This window comes from Heptranchias perlo, chromosome 16 (assembly GCF_035084215.1).
Source record: "Heptranchias perlo isolate sHepPer1 chromosome 16, sHepPer1.hap1, whole genome shotgun sequence".
Classification (NCBI taxonomy): Eukaryota; Metazoa; Chordata; class Chondrichthyes; order Hexanchiformes; family Hexanchidae; genus Heptranchias; species Heptranchias perlo.
In genome coordinates this window covers 7,231,625-7,249,153 of record NC_090340.1, presented here as the reverse complement: position 1 = coordinate 7,249,153, position 17,529 = coordinate 7,231,625, and the positions used below count along the sequence as shown (strand labels likewise).

Below are 17,529 nucleotides of genomic sequence, written 5' to 3'. Positions count from 1 at the left end.
AGAATGAGAGGACATTCTGAGGGGACTCGATAGGGTAGATGCTGAGAGGATGTTACCCCTCATGGAGGAATCTAAACCAGGGGTCATAGTCTCAGAATAAGGGATTGCCCGTTTAAGATGGAAATGAGGAGGAATTTCTTCTCCCAGAGGGTCGTGAATCTTTGGAATTCTTTACCCCAAAAAGCTGTGGAGGCTGAGTCATTGAATACATTCAAGGCTGAGTTAGACAAATTTTTGATCAGCAAGGGAGTCAAAGGATATGGGGAAAGGGCGGGAAAGTGGAGTTGAGGTAAAAATCAGATCTGCCATGGATCCCATTAAATGGCAGGGCAGGCTTGAGGGGCCGAATGGCCTACTCCTGCTCCTATCTCTTATGGTCTTTTGGACTGTGCATTTTTCGCTTGGACTGTCTCTTGTTGATCTCGTGGAGTGTGCCCTGTTGTCGTGGAGTGTGCCCTGTTGTCGTGGAGTGTGCTCTGTTCTCGTGGAGTGAGCCCTGTTCTCATGGAGTGTGCTCTGTTCTCGTGGAGTGTGCTCTGTTCTCGTGGAGTGTGCCCTGTTGTCGTGGAGTGTGCTGTTGTCGTGAAGTGTGCCCCGCTCTCGTGGAGTGTGCCCCGCTCTCGTGGAGTGTGCCCCGCTCTCGTGGAGTGTGCCCAGCTCTCGTGGAGTGTGCCCCGCTCTCGTGGAGTATGCCCCGCTCTCGTGGACCGTCCCTTGTTGTTCTCGTGGACCGTCTCTTGTTCTCGTGGACTATCTCTTGTTCTCCTGGACCGACTCTTGTTCTCGTGGACCGACTCTTGTTCTCGTGGACCGACTCTTGTTCTCGTGGACCGTCTCTTGTTCTCGTGGACCGTCTCTTGTTGTTCTCGTGGACCATCTCTTGTTCTCGTGGAACGTCTCTTGTTGTTCTCGTGGAACGTCTCTTCTTGTTCTCGTGGTCCGACTCTTGTCCTCGTGGACCGTCTCTTGTTCTCGTGGACCGTCTCTTGTTCTCGTGGTCCGTCTCTTGTTGTTCTCGTGGAACGTCTCTTCTTGTTCTCGTGGTCCGTCTCTTGTTCTCGTGGACCGTCTCTTGTTCTCGTGGACCGTCTCTTGTTCTCGTGGACCAACTCTTGTTCTCGTGGAGTGCGCCTTGTTCTCGTGGACCGACTCTTGTTGTTCTCGTGGTCCGTCTCTTGTTCTCATGGACCGTCTCTTGTTCTCGTGGACCAACTCTTGTTCTCGTGGACCATCTCTTGTTCTCGTGGTCCGTCTCTTGTTCTCGTGGACCGTCTCTTGTTCTCGTGGACCAACTCTTGTTCTCGTGGACCATCTCTTGTTCTCGTGGACCATCTCTTGTTCTCGTGGTCCGTCTCTTGTTGTTCTCGTGGACCGTCTCTTGTTCTCGTGGACCAACTCTTGTTCTCGTGGACCATCTCTTGTTCTCGTGGACCATCTCTTGTTCTCGTGGAGTGCACCTTGTTCTCCTGGACTCTCTCTTGTTCTCGTGCACTGTCTCTGGTCGGTCTCTGGACTGTCTGGTCGACTGTCTCTGTTAAGTCTTGTGGACTGTCTGGTCGGTCTCGCAGACTGCATCTGGTCAGTTTCGTCGACTGCATCTGGTTGGCCTCGTGGACTGTCCCCTCAAACTCAATAAAATGGCTGGCTTTATACCCTTCTTGCTGGTTCAAATCAAGCTTTTTCAGTAACTTTCCACTCTCTCTGTCCCATGGTTACACAGATTAACGCTACCAAACAGCACCTGGTATTTCCAGTGCTTTCCCACAGCACCTCAAGGCCTTCTTACCTGTAGCCTTCCAAGCAATCTGCATAACACTTTTCGAATTTGGCCAATATTTACAAATATGAACTGATCAGCGAGAGCCAGCATGGAATTGTAAAGAGTAAGTAGTATCTAACAAACTTAGTTGAATATTTTGAGGAGGTAACCAGCGTGGTAGATAAGGGCATGTCTATGGATGCTATTTATATAGACTTCCAGAGGCATTTGACAAGGTTCCACATAAAAGACTTTAAAAAATGAGACCGCATTGAATTGGAGAGAACCTATTGGCTTGGATAGGGAATTGGTTCGGAGGTAGGAGACAGAGAGTCGGGATAATGGGTATGTTCTCAAATTGGCAGATGTGACTAGTGGTGTCCCCCAGGGATCTGAACTAGGGCCTCAGCTTTCGTTATATTTATAAATGACTTAGATGAAGGAATAGAGAGCCGTATATCTAAGTTTGCTGATGACACTAGGTTAGGAGGCACAGTAAATAGTGTAGATGGGAGCAGAAAGTTGCAAAGGGACATTGATAGATTAGGTGAGTGAACAAAACTGTGGCAGATGGAGTTCAGTGTGGGGAAAGTGTGAGGTCATCCACTTTGGACCAAGGAAAGGTAAATCAGAGTATTTTCTAAATGGTGAGGATCTAGGAACTGTTTTAGATTTAGGGGTCCAAATACAGAAATCACGAAAATCTGGTGGATAAGTACAAAAGATAATTTAAAAATATAATGGAATGTTGGCCTTTATCTCAAGAGGGTTGGAATACAAAGGGGTTGAAGTTATGTTCCAGCTGTACAGAGCTCTGGTTAGACCCCATCTGGAGAACTGCATTCAGTTCTGGGCACCGCACCTTGGAGAGGGTGCAGTGCAGATTCACCAGATTGATATCTGGGCTAAAAGGGTTAGATTATGAGGACCGGTTGCATAGACTAGGCTTGTATTCCTTTGAATATAGCAGATTAAGGGGTGATCTAATTGAGGTGTTTAAAATGATTAATGGATTTAATAGGGTTGTTAGAGATAAACTATTTCCTCTGGTGGGAGAGCCCAGAACAAGGGGGTATAACCTTAAAATTAAAGCTGGGCCACTCAGGAAGCACTACTTCACACAAAGGGCAGTGGAAATCTGGAACTCTCCCCCAAAAAGTTCTTGAGACTGGGGGTCAATTGCAAATTTCACAACTGAGATTGATACATTTTTGTTTGGCAAGAGTATTAAGTGCTATGGAACCAAGGAAGGTAGATGGAGTTAAGATATAGATGAGCTTTGATCTCACTGAATGGCCTACTCCTGTTCCTATGCTCCTAATCTTCCCAGCACACTTCTTGAACAGTCAATTTAACAATTCTTTTAAGTAAACTCTGCGCCTTTAGCAGGTAATTAATCTAGGTTAGAATGGAATAATAGAATGGTTATAGCACAGAAGGAGGCCATTCGGCCCATCGAGCCCGTGCCAGCTCTTTGTAAGAGCATTCCAGTTAGTCCCATTCCTCCGCTCTTTCCCTGTAGCCCTGTAAATTTTTTCCCTTCAAGTATTTATCCAATTCCTTTTGAAAGCCATGATTGAATCTGCTACCACCATATTTTCAGGCAGCTCATTCCAGATCATAACTACTCACTCCTTAAAAAAGTTTTTCCTCATCTCGCCTTTGGTTATTTTGCCAATCACCTTAAATCTGTGTCCTCTGGTTCTCGACCCTTCCGCCAATGGGTACAGTTTCTCTTTATTTACTTTCTTATGTTCTTATGTTTATTTAAACCCTTCATGGTTTTGAACACTCTCCTCTGAACCTTCTCTGCTCTAAGGAGAACAACCCCAGCTTCTCCAGTCTATCCGCGTAACTGAAGTCCCTCATCCTTGGAACCATTCTAGTACATCTTTTCTGCATCCTCTCTAAGGCCTTCACATCCTTCCTAACGGGCGGTGCCCAGAATTGGACACAATACTCCAGCTGTGTCCGAACCAGAGTTTTATAAAGGTTCAACATAACTTCCTTGCTTTTGTACTCTATGCCTATATTTATAAAGCCCAGGATCCTGTATTTTTTTAACCGCTTTCTCAACCTGTCCTGCTACCTTCCAAGATTTGTGCACATATACCCTCAGGTCTCTCTGTTCCTGCATCCTAGTTAGAATTGTACCATTTAGTTTATACTGCCTCTCCTCATTCTTCCTGCCAAAATGTATCACTTCGCACTTCTCTGAGTTAAATTTAATCTGCCATGTGTCCGCTCATGCCACCAGCTTGTCTGTTCTCTTGAAGTCTATCGCTATCCTCCTCACTGTTTACTATACTTCCATGTTTTGTGTCATCTGCAAATTTTGAAATTATGCCCTATAGATCCAAGTCCAAGTCATTAATATATATATAAAAAAAGCAGTGGTCCTCGTACCGACCCCTGGGGAACACCACTGTATACCATCCTCCAGTCTGAAAAACAACCGTTCACCACTACTCTCTGTTTCCTGCCACTTAGCCAATTTCGTATCCATGCTGCCACTTTTATTCCATTGGCTTCAATTTTGCTGATAAGCCTATATGTGGCACTTTATCAAATGCCTTTTGTAAGTCCATATACACATTGCCCTCATCAGCCCTCTCTGTTGTCTCATCAAAGAACTCAGTCAAGTTAGTTAAACATGATTTGCCTTTGACAACTCTGTGCTGGCTTTCCTTTATTAATCCACACTTGTCCAAGTGACTATTAATTTTGTCCTGGGTTGTCGCTTCTTAAAGCTTCCCCATCACCGAGGTTAAACTGACTGGCCTGTAGTTGCCGGACTTATCCTTACACCATTATTTGAACAAGGATGTAACATTTGCAATTCTCCCGTCCTCCGGCACCACCCCCATATCTAAGGAGGATTGGAAGATTATGGCCAGCACCTCTGCAATTTCCACCCTTACTTCCCTCAGCATCCCAACCGGACTGGGTGAGTTATCTATTTTAAGTACAGCCAGCCTTTCTAGTACCTCCTCTTTACCAATTTTTAGCCCATCCAGTATCTCAACTGCCTCCTCTTTACTGTGATTTTGGCAGCATCTTCTTCCTTGCTAAAGACAGGTGTAAATACTCATTTAGTACATCAGCCATACCCTCTGCCTCCATGTGTAGATCTCCTTTCTGGTCCCTAATTGACCCCACCTCCTCTTACCCATTTACTATTTATATGCCTATAGAAGAGTATTGGATTCCCTTTTATGTTGGCCGCCAGTCTATTCTCATACTTTCTCTTTGCCCCTCTTATTTTCTTTTTCACTTCCCCCTCTGAACTTTCTATATTCAGCCTGGTTCTCACTTGTATTATCAACCTGACATTTGCCATACTTCTACTTCATCTTACTCTCTTTCATCATCCAGAGTGCTCTGGCTTTGGTTGCCCCTTGTGGGAATGTACCTAGACTGTACCCGAACCATCTCCTCTTTAAAGGCCGCCCATTTTTCGATTACAGTTTTGCCTGCCAAACTTTGATTCCTATTTACCTGGGCCAGATCAGTTCTCAACCCACTGAAATTGGCCCTCCTCCAATTAGGTACTCTAGGTAGCCTTTTTCCATACTATGATCACTGTTCCCTAAATGTTCCCCCACTGACACTTGCTCCACTTGACCCACTTCATTCCCCAGAACCAGATCCGGCAATGCCTCCTTCCTCGTTGGGCCGGAAACATACTGATCAAGAAAGTTCTCCTGAACACACTTCAAAGATTCCTCCCCCTCTTTGCCCTTTACATTATTACTATCCCAGTCTATATTCGGATAGTTGAAGCCCCCCATTATTACTACTCTCTAGTTCTTGTGCATCTTGTACATCTCTGTAATTTCCCTGCAAATTTGTTCCTCCATATCCTTCCCATTAGTTGATGGCCTATAAAGTACGCCCCAATAGTGTAATGGCGCCTCTATTGTTTCTTAACTCTAACAGGGTTCTAGTCAATCCTTTAGTTTCCTTAAAACTGGTATTTTGGTTTTATATTGTAAAGTCCAAAATCCTTCAGTGGGAATGGACAGGTTGGAAAAAGTTCTGCAGTCCTTGTGGCTGGCCCCATAGTTCAAAAATATTATACTCCACCTCTGATATCCCTCATTTAAGGTGTCAGTCTTGGCTCAGTGGTAGCAGTCTTGCTTCTGAGTCAGAAGGTCGTAAGTTCAAGTTCCACATCACAAACCTGAGCACATAATCCAGTCTGACACTGCAGTGTAGTACTGAGGGAGTGCCACACTGTCGGAGATGCCGTCTTTCAGATGAGACGTTAAACCGAGGCCCCGTCTGCCCCCTCAAGTGGATGTTAAAGATCCCATGGCATTATTTCAAAGAAGAACAGGGGAGTTCTCCCCGGTGTCGTGGCCAATATTTATCCCTCAACCAACACCACTAAAACAGATTATCTGGTCATCATGTCATTGCTGTTTTTGGCCTTGCTGTGTGCAATTTGGCTGCCGTGTTTCCTACATTACAACAGCGACGACACTTCAAAAGTACTTCATTGGCTGGAATGCCCCTTTGGGACATCCTAAGGTCATGAAAGGTGCTATATAAATGCAAGTTCTTTGTTTTTTTGATTCTTTTGCCAAAGATCTTTCCAGCTCTGGAGGAGGTCAAGGCGTTGGTGGATCGGGAGCCAGTGTAAGTCAGTGAGCACAAGGATGATGGGTGAGTGGGATTTGGTTTGAGTTAGGATATAGGCAGCAGAGTTTTGGATGTGCTGAAGTTTCGGGAGGGTGGAAGATGAGAGGCCAGCCAGGAGAGCATTGGAATAATCAAGTCTGGAGGTAACAAGATTATGGATGAGGGTTTCAGCAGTAGATAAGCTATGGTAGGGGCGGAAACGGGCAATGTTACGGAAGTGGAAGTAGGTGGTTTTTGTGATCGAGGATATGGGGTCAAAAGCCTAGCTCAGGGTCAAATAGGATGCTGAGGTTACAAGTTATCCGGTTCAGCTTGAGACAGTGACCAGAAAGGGGGTGGAAATGGTGGCGAGGGAACGATGTTTGTGGCAGGGGTGAAGACAAGTCTTTGATCTTCCTAATTGGAGGAGATTTTGGCCCATCCAGGACTCGATGTCGGACATGTATGCTGCAACACAGGCAGTGGAGGAGTTGAGAGAGGTGGTGGTGAGGTAGAGCTGGGCGTCGTCAGCGTACATGTGGAACCTGACGTGTTTTTGGATGATGTCGCCAAAGGGCAGCATCTAGATGAGAAGTAGGAGGGGGCCAGGGATAGATCCTTTGGATCTCCAGAGGTGATGGTGCAGGAGTGGGAAGAGAAGTCATTGCAGGTGATTCTCTGGCTACAACTGGGTAGGTGAGAGTGGAACCAGTTGAGGGCAGTCTCACCCAGTGGAGGAGGGGCGTCAGAGGAGGTATGTGTCGTCAACCATTTCAAAGACTGAAGAGAGATCGAGAAGGATGAGGAGGAATAGTTTAATACAGCTACAGTCACAAAGGATGTCATTTGTGACTTTGATAAGGACCATTTCAGTGCTGTGGGAAGGGCAAAAACCTGATCGGAAAGGTTCAAATGTGGAGTTGCAGGAAAGGTGGGCACGGATTTGGGAGGCGACCACACGTTCAAGGACTTTGGAGAGGAAAGGGATGTTGGAGACTCATGAGTGCCGCTTTCCCAGTGCTGATGTATGTCATTAACCTACAGGCTACACCTTCAGTGGGCAACTATGCTGGTGGTTGGGTAATGTCTGGTTCCACTCTTTCTCGAGGATGCATAGATCCTGTTTTTTCTGCTTAATGCTTCACATAATGCCCTATTTTAAAAATCATTATATCCTATTAACTAGCTCTTCACAGGATACCAGAACCTTTGTGCTCCTCTCTCTGTCGCTGTACCTATATATTAAAAATAAAGTCTAACTAATAGATCTTGTGGACTCGATCACATGTGATCACTGTTTACTGACCATTTTGCAAAAGTTGCATTGTTTCTTTTTCCCTCCCTAAAACCTCATTCCCACTTATTTATATATATTGCTATTTCCCATGGTGCATTTGCACTATTTGCTTAAAATGCAAGTACATCTGTTAATGTGATTCCTATATTTAAAAAGGGAGATAGAACAGATCTAGGGAACTATAGACCAGTTAGCTAAACATTGGTGGTAGGAAAGATAATGGAATTTTTATTCAAAGATGTAATAGAAAAACATCTATAAACCGAAAATATAATATAAGAATTGTCAGCACGGATTTCAAAAGGGAAGGCTATCCTTAGGAATGTATGAACAAGAGTTGGCCATTCAGCCCCTCAAGCCTGTTCTACCATTCAATTAGATCATGGCTGGTCTGTACCTTAACTCCATCTTGGTTCCGTAACACTTAATACACTTGCCTAACAAAAACCTATCAATCTCAGTTCTGAAATTTTCAATTGACCCCCAGCCTCAACAGCTTTTTGGGGGAGAGTTCCAACTTTCCACTGCCCTTTGTGTGAAGAAGTGTTTCCTGACATCACCCCTGAACGGCCTAGCTCTAATATTAAGGTTATGCTCCCTTGTTCTGGACTCTCCCACCAGAGGAAATAATTTCTCTCTATCTACCCTATCAAATCCTTTAATCATCTTAAACACCTCAAGGGAATACAAGCCTAGTCTATGCAACCTGTCTTCATAATTTAACTCTTTGAGACCCGGTATCATTCTGGTGAATCTGCACTGCACTCCCTCCAAGGTCAATATATCCTTCCTGAGGTGCGGTGCCCAGAACTGAATACAGTTCTCCAGATGGGGTCTAACCAGAGCTCTGTACGGCTGTAACATAACTTCAACCTCTTTGTATTCCAACTCTCTTGAGATAAAGGCCAACATTCCATTAGCCTTTTTAAATATCTTTTGTACCTGTCCACTAGTTTTTAGTGATTTCTGTACTTGGACCCCTAAATTTCTCTGCTCCTCCACTGTTCCCAGCTTCTAGCCATTTAGTAAATACTCTGATTTACCTTTCTTAGGTCCAAAGTGGATGACCTCACACTTCCCCACACTGAACTCCATCTGCCACAGTTTTGCCCACTCACCTAATCTATCAATGTCCCTTTGCAACTTTCTGCTCCCATCTACACTATTTACTGTGCCACCTAACATAGTGTCATCAGTAAACCTATTTTAATAGCTTTCTATTCCTTCATCCAAATCATTTATAAATATAGTGAAAAGTTGAGGCCCCAGTACAGATCCCTGGGGAACACTGCTAGTGACATCCTGCCAATTTGAGTACATACCCATTATCCCTACCTCCGACCCAATTCCCTATCCAAGCCAGTAGGTTGTCTCTAATTGCATTCGCTCTCATCTTTGGTGACAGTCCCCCTTATGTGGAACCCTTATCAAATGCCTTCTGGAAGTCTATATAAATAACATCCATAAACACTTCACAACATAACATTTCTTCAACACCCATTTGCATACCCTTGGTGAATTACAATTGCTTGAACTTACGCTTCCTACCGCATCCCCTGTGGCTTCAGTAAAGGTAGAGGAAGGCTGCTCAGATCCCTGCCCTGACTGCTGAGATGCTTTTGACCTATGACCTCTGGGTTTTGGAGCCCGTGAGGGCCCCACCAAAGACTGCTCCTCATGCACCTGTGCAGAGGCAGACTTGGCCATTGAGAGAGGAGGCAGCATTGCGGGTACTGGTTGAAGGGGTGGTGGGGTGGGGGGGGCGGCAACGAGTGAGACGTGGGAATACTTTGAATGGAGTTCCCACTTCCATGTCCCCTTTCACCATCATTACTCTCCTGGGCCAGCACCTCATCATTCCTACCACTCTGCTGGAGAGCAGCTTAGTGTAGATCGGTGACACGCTGTAAGGCCATGGATAAGGTATTTGTCATCCTGTTTAAGGCGGCAGATGTGCTGGCTTCCAAAGTCTGCACAGCCATGATCATGGCCTGCATAGACACATTTGAGACCCATGCTTAAAGCTCCATGGAGGCAGCCACTCTCCATGGCAGACATTCTTGCAATTACCTGCAACATCAATCCACTACTGTTGGAGTTGGACTCCGCCATCCTCTCTTTTATTGTGGAGAGTGTGCGTGGCACGTTTTCCAGTACCTCGCAAAGTTGCAGCCGTATCTCAATCATTCTCATTCTCAACGATGGCCCCCGGGGTTCACCACCTTTGTCCAGCTGAGCAGAGCTTGGAGAGGAGTGCGTCCTCCGATGCGGACTCTCCACAGCTGCCCCTGCCACCAGTGTCCGCTCGTGCTCACTTGTGAGTTGTGAATCACCAGATGAAAACACAACTAACTGTGTAACAGGACCCACGGAAGAGCTAGTATATGCGCTGATGCATGGCTGTATGTCCTGGTGCATGGCTGTATGTCCTGGTGCATGGCTGTATGCTCTGTGATGGCGCACCCTTGGAAGGAATGATGTCCTCTGAGTAATCATTGTCGTGAATCTCTGCACATTCTTCTTGTACGCGTGAAGGCCCTGGAAGACAAAAGAAAGCAATATGAATTAGTCATGGCAAAGTAACAATCTTGTCAATCGCCATACTCAGGTTTCTCATATTTCAGTCGTTGATGAAATAAAGTCATCATGTGTGTGGAAGATGTTTAAATTCTGTCACCAGGCATTTGCAGGTTTCCAGTCTTTCCATCTCTGATTGAGAGGGACGCAGATGTGCCACTTATCTCCATGACGTCTTCCTCTGCATCTGTGAGCTGCACTATTTGTGGAGGGTCCCCACCTCCAGTCCTCTCCCTCTCCCTTGCATTTTGTGCTCTCTTCTCCTACAAGGGGCAAAATAACAGACCTGTGAATGACTGATGGATGCAGTGCATTGGGTGAAGCTGACTATCAGACAGATGTATCACATTGCATCAGGATTGGGGTGAGTGGCAGCAGTGGATAGATACATGGGGAGGTGAGGAAATGCAAAGAAATTGAAGGATGGGTGTCGCTGAAACTTAAGTGGGTGTGAGGAGTGATGTGATGGAGTAGGCATGCCAACACAGAATGAGGGGTGGTGTTGTACATCACAGGATGTAGGTGAATCAGCAACTGTATTCACTTTTCCTGACCTGGCTAGGTCATTAAAGTGCTTCCTACACTGCATCCAAGACCGGGACACCATGCTCCTGCTGCTCACCTCCTCAGCCTACTCCCGCCATGCCTTCTTGGTAGCAGAACCAGGTTTCTTCTTCCCATTGCTGGGGTAAATTATTTCCCTCCTGTCCTCACTGCACCCAGCAGTACTTCAAGGGAAGCATCTGGAAATCTCGGTGCTGGCCTTGCTCTATGAGAATCCATGGTTTCACTTCCCCCTTTCTCCTCCAAATTCCATTTTTGCCTTGGCCCTTTAAATAGTGGACTTCAGATCATGTCATGTGGGTGCACAGTACGCCCACTGCGCAGCTTGGAGTCACGAAACCTGGAAGAAGAAATTTATTGCTTCAATTAAGCTAACTTCACTTCTGTGTTTCATGTCCGACAAACTACCCCCACTCGCCGCTGTCTTCCCGGCTCCAAGTTTAAATCCAGGCCATAGTTTCTGTCCCAACCACTAACTATGGAAGTGAGTTCCAGAGCCACACAACTCTGTGTGAAGAAATTTCTCTCACCCTCTGTTTTAAATCTCTTACATTTAATCTTGTACCTCTGATCTCTTGTTCTTGACCCCTCGACTACGGGAAACAGTTTGCTTCCATCTACCCAGTCCATCATTTCTAATTTTAAACACTTCTCAGGAAGGCCAGACATCAAATAAATACCACTTATAAGTGAAGTTCACATGGTTTATTTTACTTACGAAGGATACTGCTGCCCACTATTTGTACAGCTGTATGAAACCCTTAAAGATATGTTATCCTTGAGTGTATTTTCTAAAATTGAACCCAGATATTTTTGAAGTGGCAATTTATGTTGGGATGAATAGTGTTATCTGCAGGGGCAGGAGAGTGGCAGACTCCTGTGTAATGGTGGAATGGTCACCTTTTTGCCACTTCAGAACCAGATGGTTGTGGGCGGGTTTCTTTCAAAAATCCGGCACGGGAAAATCCAGACCTTTTCCGTCCATTTTTCATTGGTCAAAATTGCCAGGAGGCCACCCATTAACTGGACTGTCCAAAATGGGCCGGTTATTGCAGGCTAAATTCGTACAAAATGGCCACTTCTGGGATGAATTAAGAGGATTGCTTGTGAGGTGGAAGATTAACTTGGTATTTAACTCATTTTATTTCTGTTTCACACTCAGCGTACCGGGAGATTTAAGGTAAGATTTTGTGACATGATTTCGATGTCATTTTTCAAGGTTTAGTGTTAACCCTGTAGCAGCTATAGAGAAATGTATTTTGTTGAAATTGCAAGTAATTTGAGCTGTTTTCTGACATCTCTAGATCTCCACAATCGCTCCTGTAATGCAGCAGCCTATGAGTGTGACTACCAGCCTGGCTGGAGAGACGAGCCTAATGGGCTGTCAGTTGACAGATGAAGTGTTGGTGGAGATATTGACAGAAAGGCTGCAGGTACAGTACACCCAGCATAACTGAGTGCAGATAGCGAGGAGACGCAATATAATGGCCCAGCTCTCTCCCTCCTGATCGAAGGCACTGATGCTTACTGGGGTGCAATTCCACAGACAACTTCCAACCTCTGGTACTTCACCTAAAGTGACCTTTCTTCAAGTATGAACTGCGACCGTGACTGTTGCTTGGCTTTCTGACCATGGGGCAGCATCACAGCCGTGCTAATTTCTGTCCTGACCCAGTGACTCTCTCACTTTCTAGCAGGGGGAGTCTCTGAATGACCACCCTGGCTAAGTTTTTTTCTCCCTCCTCCTGGGCCAGGGATGCTAGGGCAAATTGTAGACCTTGCCCCCTCCACCCATGTTGAGATCAGCTAACTTGGCATAGACTGCAGATTGAGGTTAGGATCTTCACGCTCCCTGTGGCTCAGTTCTGCAACAGGCAGTGCACTTACCCACTAAGCCATTGATGACCAAAATTGACAAGCTTTTTCTTGTGCCCTCTCCGGAAGTGTGAGAGGGATGGCTGTGGTATTGAGGCCCTGCATAGCCTTGCGCCGTCATTTTTACTAAATTGAGTCACAGATGTGAAGGGCCATGGTCCATTGTGCAGGGAACTACCAAGGCTGAAAAAGTAAAAGAGAAGGCCTGGTAAGCCAGGAACTAGGCCCCAAAGTTCCTGCAAGGAACATGTCCACTGGTGTCCTCCAGCACTCACCCTGCCATAGTTTTGTGGTCAGTGGCAAAAGACCTCATTAGTGTAGGGCAGATGTGTGCAAATGATACTACAGGCTCATTTCTGGCTCCTGCCTGCCCCGTTCCCCTGGAAACTCGGCCACTGGCCCAGCCCAGGGGAGGCGGTTGCCCAGGGCAACCCTCCCCCCCCCCCCTCAAATCCTGACAATGGGGCCGAACTGCAGGATATTTTTTGGAAAGAAAAATTAAATTCTTCTTGGACAGGATGCAGAGGAGATTTACTAGAATGTCACCAGAGATGAGGGACTGCCTGAAAGGGCAGTGGAAGCAGTTTCAATAGTAACTTTCAAAAGGTGATTGGATATATACCTGAAAGGAAAAATTTACAGGGCTATGGGGAAAGAGCGTGGGGGAGTGGGATTAATTGGATAGCTCTTTCAAAGAGCGACATAGGCATGATGAGCCACATGGACTCTTCTGTGCTGTATCAATCTATGATTCTGGAATCGAGGCCGCTTACCCGCCATGCCCAGCATGTGGGGCCCACGTACACTCCTGTAGGGATAGTATTTCTCCTTTCTTTCGGTGTGCCGGCTGTCACTGCTACGTTGGGTCCCACTGGAGTCTGAGGAGTGGGAACCCCTGGCTTATGGAGTCCCTGGCCCTGCCCTGCCCCTGGCCCCACCCCACAAAGCCCCGCCCCTATCCCTGGCCCTGCCCCGGCCCTGCCCCCACCCCTGTCCCTGGCGCCATCCCTGACCCCACCCCGTCTTGTCACTTGTCTTGCCAGGGACAGATGGAAGCTTCAAAGCATTGAGGAAACTCCTGGAAATGGTGCAGCATAACCGAATCTCCGCTGTTTCCCTCGGGAGTGTGTCAGTCTCTCCCCAGAGTTATGGCGGGAGACTGACAGAACCCCAAGGAATTTCGGAGCAGTAGTATTTAAATGACGCTGCGCTTGGATTTTAGAAGCCTAAAGACTGCAGGAAGAAGCAAAGACCGTGGGAGGTGAGGAGTTCCACAGTTTTGAATTCCTGGAAGAAAGAATTAAGCCCCAATTCTTGCCCTGGGTGGGACTGGGTGGGCTCGGGTCGAATTCCCGTTTTACACCCCAACGATTTTATGCTCCATTGAAGTCAAAATCGTGCGGGCTGTAAAACAGGCATACAACACGAACCTGCCCTGTTCCCACTGGGCGGGTTAGGTTAAATTCAGGGCTTTAAAGTGGGAAGCTATATTTCACCTTCCATACCACTTTTAACCCATTCATATGTAGATTTAGAGCCTTAGGAATGTTGCTACTTTATCATCTAGAATGCAACTATTTCAGTTTCCGGAACATTCAGTGATCTGTGGCGCCCTTTTATCCAGTGGGTCCTCATTTCCTTCATATATTGCTGTGAAGGGTGGCCTGACATGTGCCAGCTGCAACAGAACAATTATTTCATCCGAGTGAATGTTGCAAATGCATCCATTGAGAACGCTGCACTAATATGATGTGATGGAAAGATGGGTCACTGCTCACATTGCACCATGACAATGGGGGGAAGTTTCCTCCGCACCCAGGGAAGCAAAATCATAACTTGTTCTTTATGAATTGGCTCATGATTCTGCTGCTCTTAGTGCACAGAGGAAGTCTCTTCCCTGAGAAAGTGTTAGTACATGGCACCCCCAAGTACGTCTGTATGGACACATACCCACATTGTAAATAGCGTCAGAATTTCTTGGGATGCTGAGGCAAATTGTAGCGCTTCCCAGCACGCACATGTTTAGATCAGTTAACTCGCAAAGATTGGGGATTGAACCTAGCACCTTCCTGACCCACTAAGTCATTGAGGAGCAACAATTAAACCATAATCTGACAACCAAACGTTTACCATACAACTTGATTTGTATTCGTTTTCATTTGTCAGCAATGTAATGTCTAACACTGGTGCAGTATGTCAATTTACTGTCTGGAATATTCAGAATAATATAAATTAACTGGCCCAATAATTGGCTCACTTGAGGTTTTAAGTCTACTGGCAAAAATGTTTCACTGTTGCATCAAATCTATATCTGAGTTTATGAACAGGATAAGTAACTCGGAGTCAATATTACTATCTGTTGGAATGTAGCCCCTTACAGGAAGTTAGAGTCAGTACTAAAGTGGATATCATTGTAATATTTAACTCGTGGTTTAACCTGATTTTTCACCATTTTCTGTTGCAGCTGAACGACTGTTTCCAAGGAGTTGTATTCGATGGGCTGGAGAATCTGTACAGTTATAATGAGGCCCATGCTCTCACAGCTGTCCTTAAAGCAATTAACAATAGACGTCACATCTATGTAGTCAACCTTAGTCAGGAATTTGCAGCCTTGAAGGCTAAGGAGAAAGCCAAGCAAGAGGAAGAGGGTATGTGACTGTTGTACTAAAAGCTTCCGCAAAAGTACTTAGACTCTAATTGAATATTAAGATTGCCAGTCAGTTTTTTTCTGTGAAGTTTTATGCGTATCAAAGTACTGGGAAAATAAATGCTTTCTATTGTGGGCAACAAGTGTCAACGTCAAGCAATGCCACATCAGGATTATCATGGTTATAAGGCAGAATAAAGCTTCCCCCTACACTGTCCCTAAAAGGTGCTTCAGCCCCAACTTTAGAAGAGAACTCCCTACTGCATCAGTGGGACGTTTTTTTCCAATTCCCACAATAACCATCCTGTGGCCTCTCCAGAGTGAGACTGGCAGATTCGTGCCAAGTTAGCAGCAGTTTTTTTAACTGTAAATCCATGCCCACTAGGAGCTAGGTTGTGACGGTCCAAATTCATCTCATGTAGGAACGAATGAAATGGCAGATGAGACGTTCATTCCATGAATATGAGCTGGATTTGAACCCAGATCTCAGAAATCAGGTTGTTGTCTAACTCACTGTACTAAACACACAATATTTTCACTATCACTTTGAGTTATGAAGGTTCAGTTTGTTACGGGAAGCATTTTTGTGTGTCATTGTTCTAGATTAGGGGAAGATCATTGAAGTCCAGCAGAAAGACGATTGAATTTAAATGCAGTCTTAAATAACATTTGGAGATAGATCTTTTATCTTCCTCTTCTGGTTCCCACATCCTAGACTGAGTGGACAGACAGGAGAACTGTTTCCAACCTCTAGCAATCCTTTCTGCACTCAAGTCATTTAATATGTGTGAAAAAGCTAGAAGGTGATGGATCAGACTTTTCCCAAAACCTTTCTCGCACAAATTACGTGACATTTTCCATAAGCAGATCAAACCTCTTATGAGCTGAAACCTGCCTCTTTATTCTCTACCATGCATGGGTTAGATCATAGAATCATAGAATGATACAGCACAGAAGGAGGCCATTCGGCCCATTATGCCTGTGCCGGCTCTTTGAAAGAGCTATCCAATTAGTCTCATTCCCCCTGCTCTTTCCCATAGCCCTGCAAAATTTTCCCCTTCAAGTATTTATTCATTTCCTTTTGAAAGTTACTATTGAATCTGTTTTCACCACCCTTTCAGGCAGTACATTCCAGATCATAACAACTCACTGCGTAAAAAAAATTCTCCTCATCTCGCCTCTGGTGCTTTTGCCAATTAAATCTGTGTCCTCTGGTTACCGACCCTTCTGCCACTGGAAACAGTTTCTCCTTATTTACTCTATCAAAACCCTTCATGATTTTGAACACCTCTATTAAATTTAGGAGAACAACCCCAGCTTCTCTAGTCTCTCCACGTAACTGAAGTCCCGCATCTCTGGTACCATTCTAGTAAATCTCTGCACTCTCGCTAAGGCCTTGACATCCTCCCAAAAGTGTGGTGCCCAGAATTGACCACAATACTCCAGCTCGGGCCTAACCATTTATAAAGGTTTAGCATAACTCCCTCGCTTTTATACTCTATGCCTCTGATTATTTACTACATTTCTGAGTTTGCCATCATCTGCAAACTTTGAAATTATGCCCTGTATTCCCAAGTCCAGGTCATTAATATATATGAAAAAGTGCAGTGGTCCTAATACTGACCCCTAAAACCACTGTATACTTCCCTCCAGTTTGAAAAACAACCGTTCACCACTACACTCTGCTTTCTGTCTCTTAGCCAATTTCATATCCACGCTGCCACTGTCCCTTTAATCCCATGGGCTTCAATTTTGCTAACAAGTCTATTAGTGATACTTTATTAAATTCCTTTTGTAAGTCCATATGCACAGCATCAACAGTATTACCCTCATCAACCCTCTCCCATACGTCATCAAAGAACTCAATCAAGTTAGTCAAACACGATTTGCCTTTAACAAATCCATGCTGGTTGTCATTTATTAACCCATATTTTTCCATGTGACAATTAATTTTGTCTCGAATTATTGTCTCTAAAAGTTTCTGCACCACCAACATTAGGCTGACTGGTGTGTAGTTGCTGTGTTTATCCCTTTCTGCTTTTTTGAACAGGGATGTAACATTTGCAGTCCTCTTGCACCACTCCCATATCTAAGGAGGAGTGGAAGATTGTGGCCAAAGGCTCCGCAATTTCCACCCTTACTTCCCTCAGCAGCCTCGGATGCATCCCACCTGGACCGGGTGACTTT

At 45.3% G+C, this 17,529-nt stretch overlaps 1 protein-coding gene across 1 annotated transcript in view; it reads left to right on the top strand.

The window, feature by feature from the left end:
- Positions 1 to 17,529, top strand: part of hydin (HYDIN axonemal central pair apparatus protein) — a 1,099,250-nt gene that overhangs the window by 647,416 nt on the left and 434,305 nt on the right. Inside the window, exons 46-47 of the mRNA XM_067997614.1 lie at positions 12,125 to 12,253; positions 15,160 to 15,343. Coding sequence (XP_067853715.1) covers positions 12,125 to 12,253; positions 15,160 to 15,343 — 313 coding nt within the window. The remainder of the gene's footprint in view (positions 1 to 12,124; positions 12,254 to 15,159; positions 15,344 to 17,529) is intronic.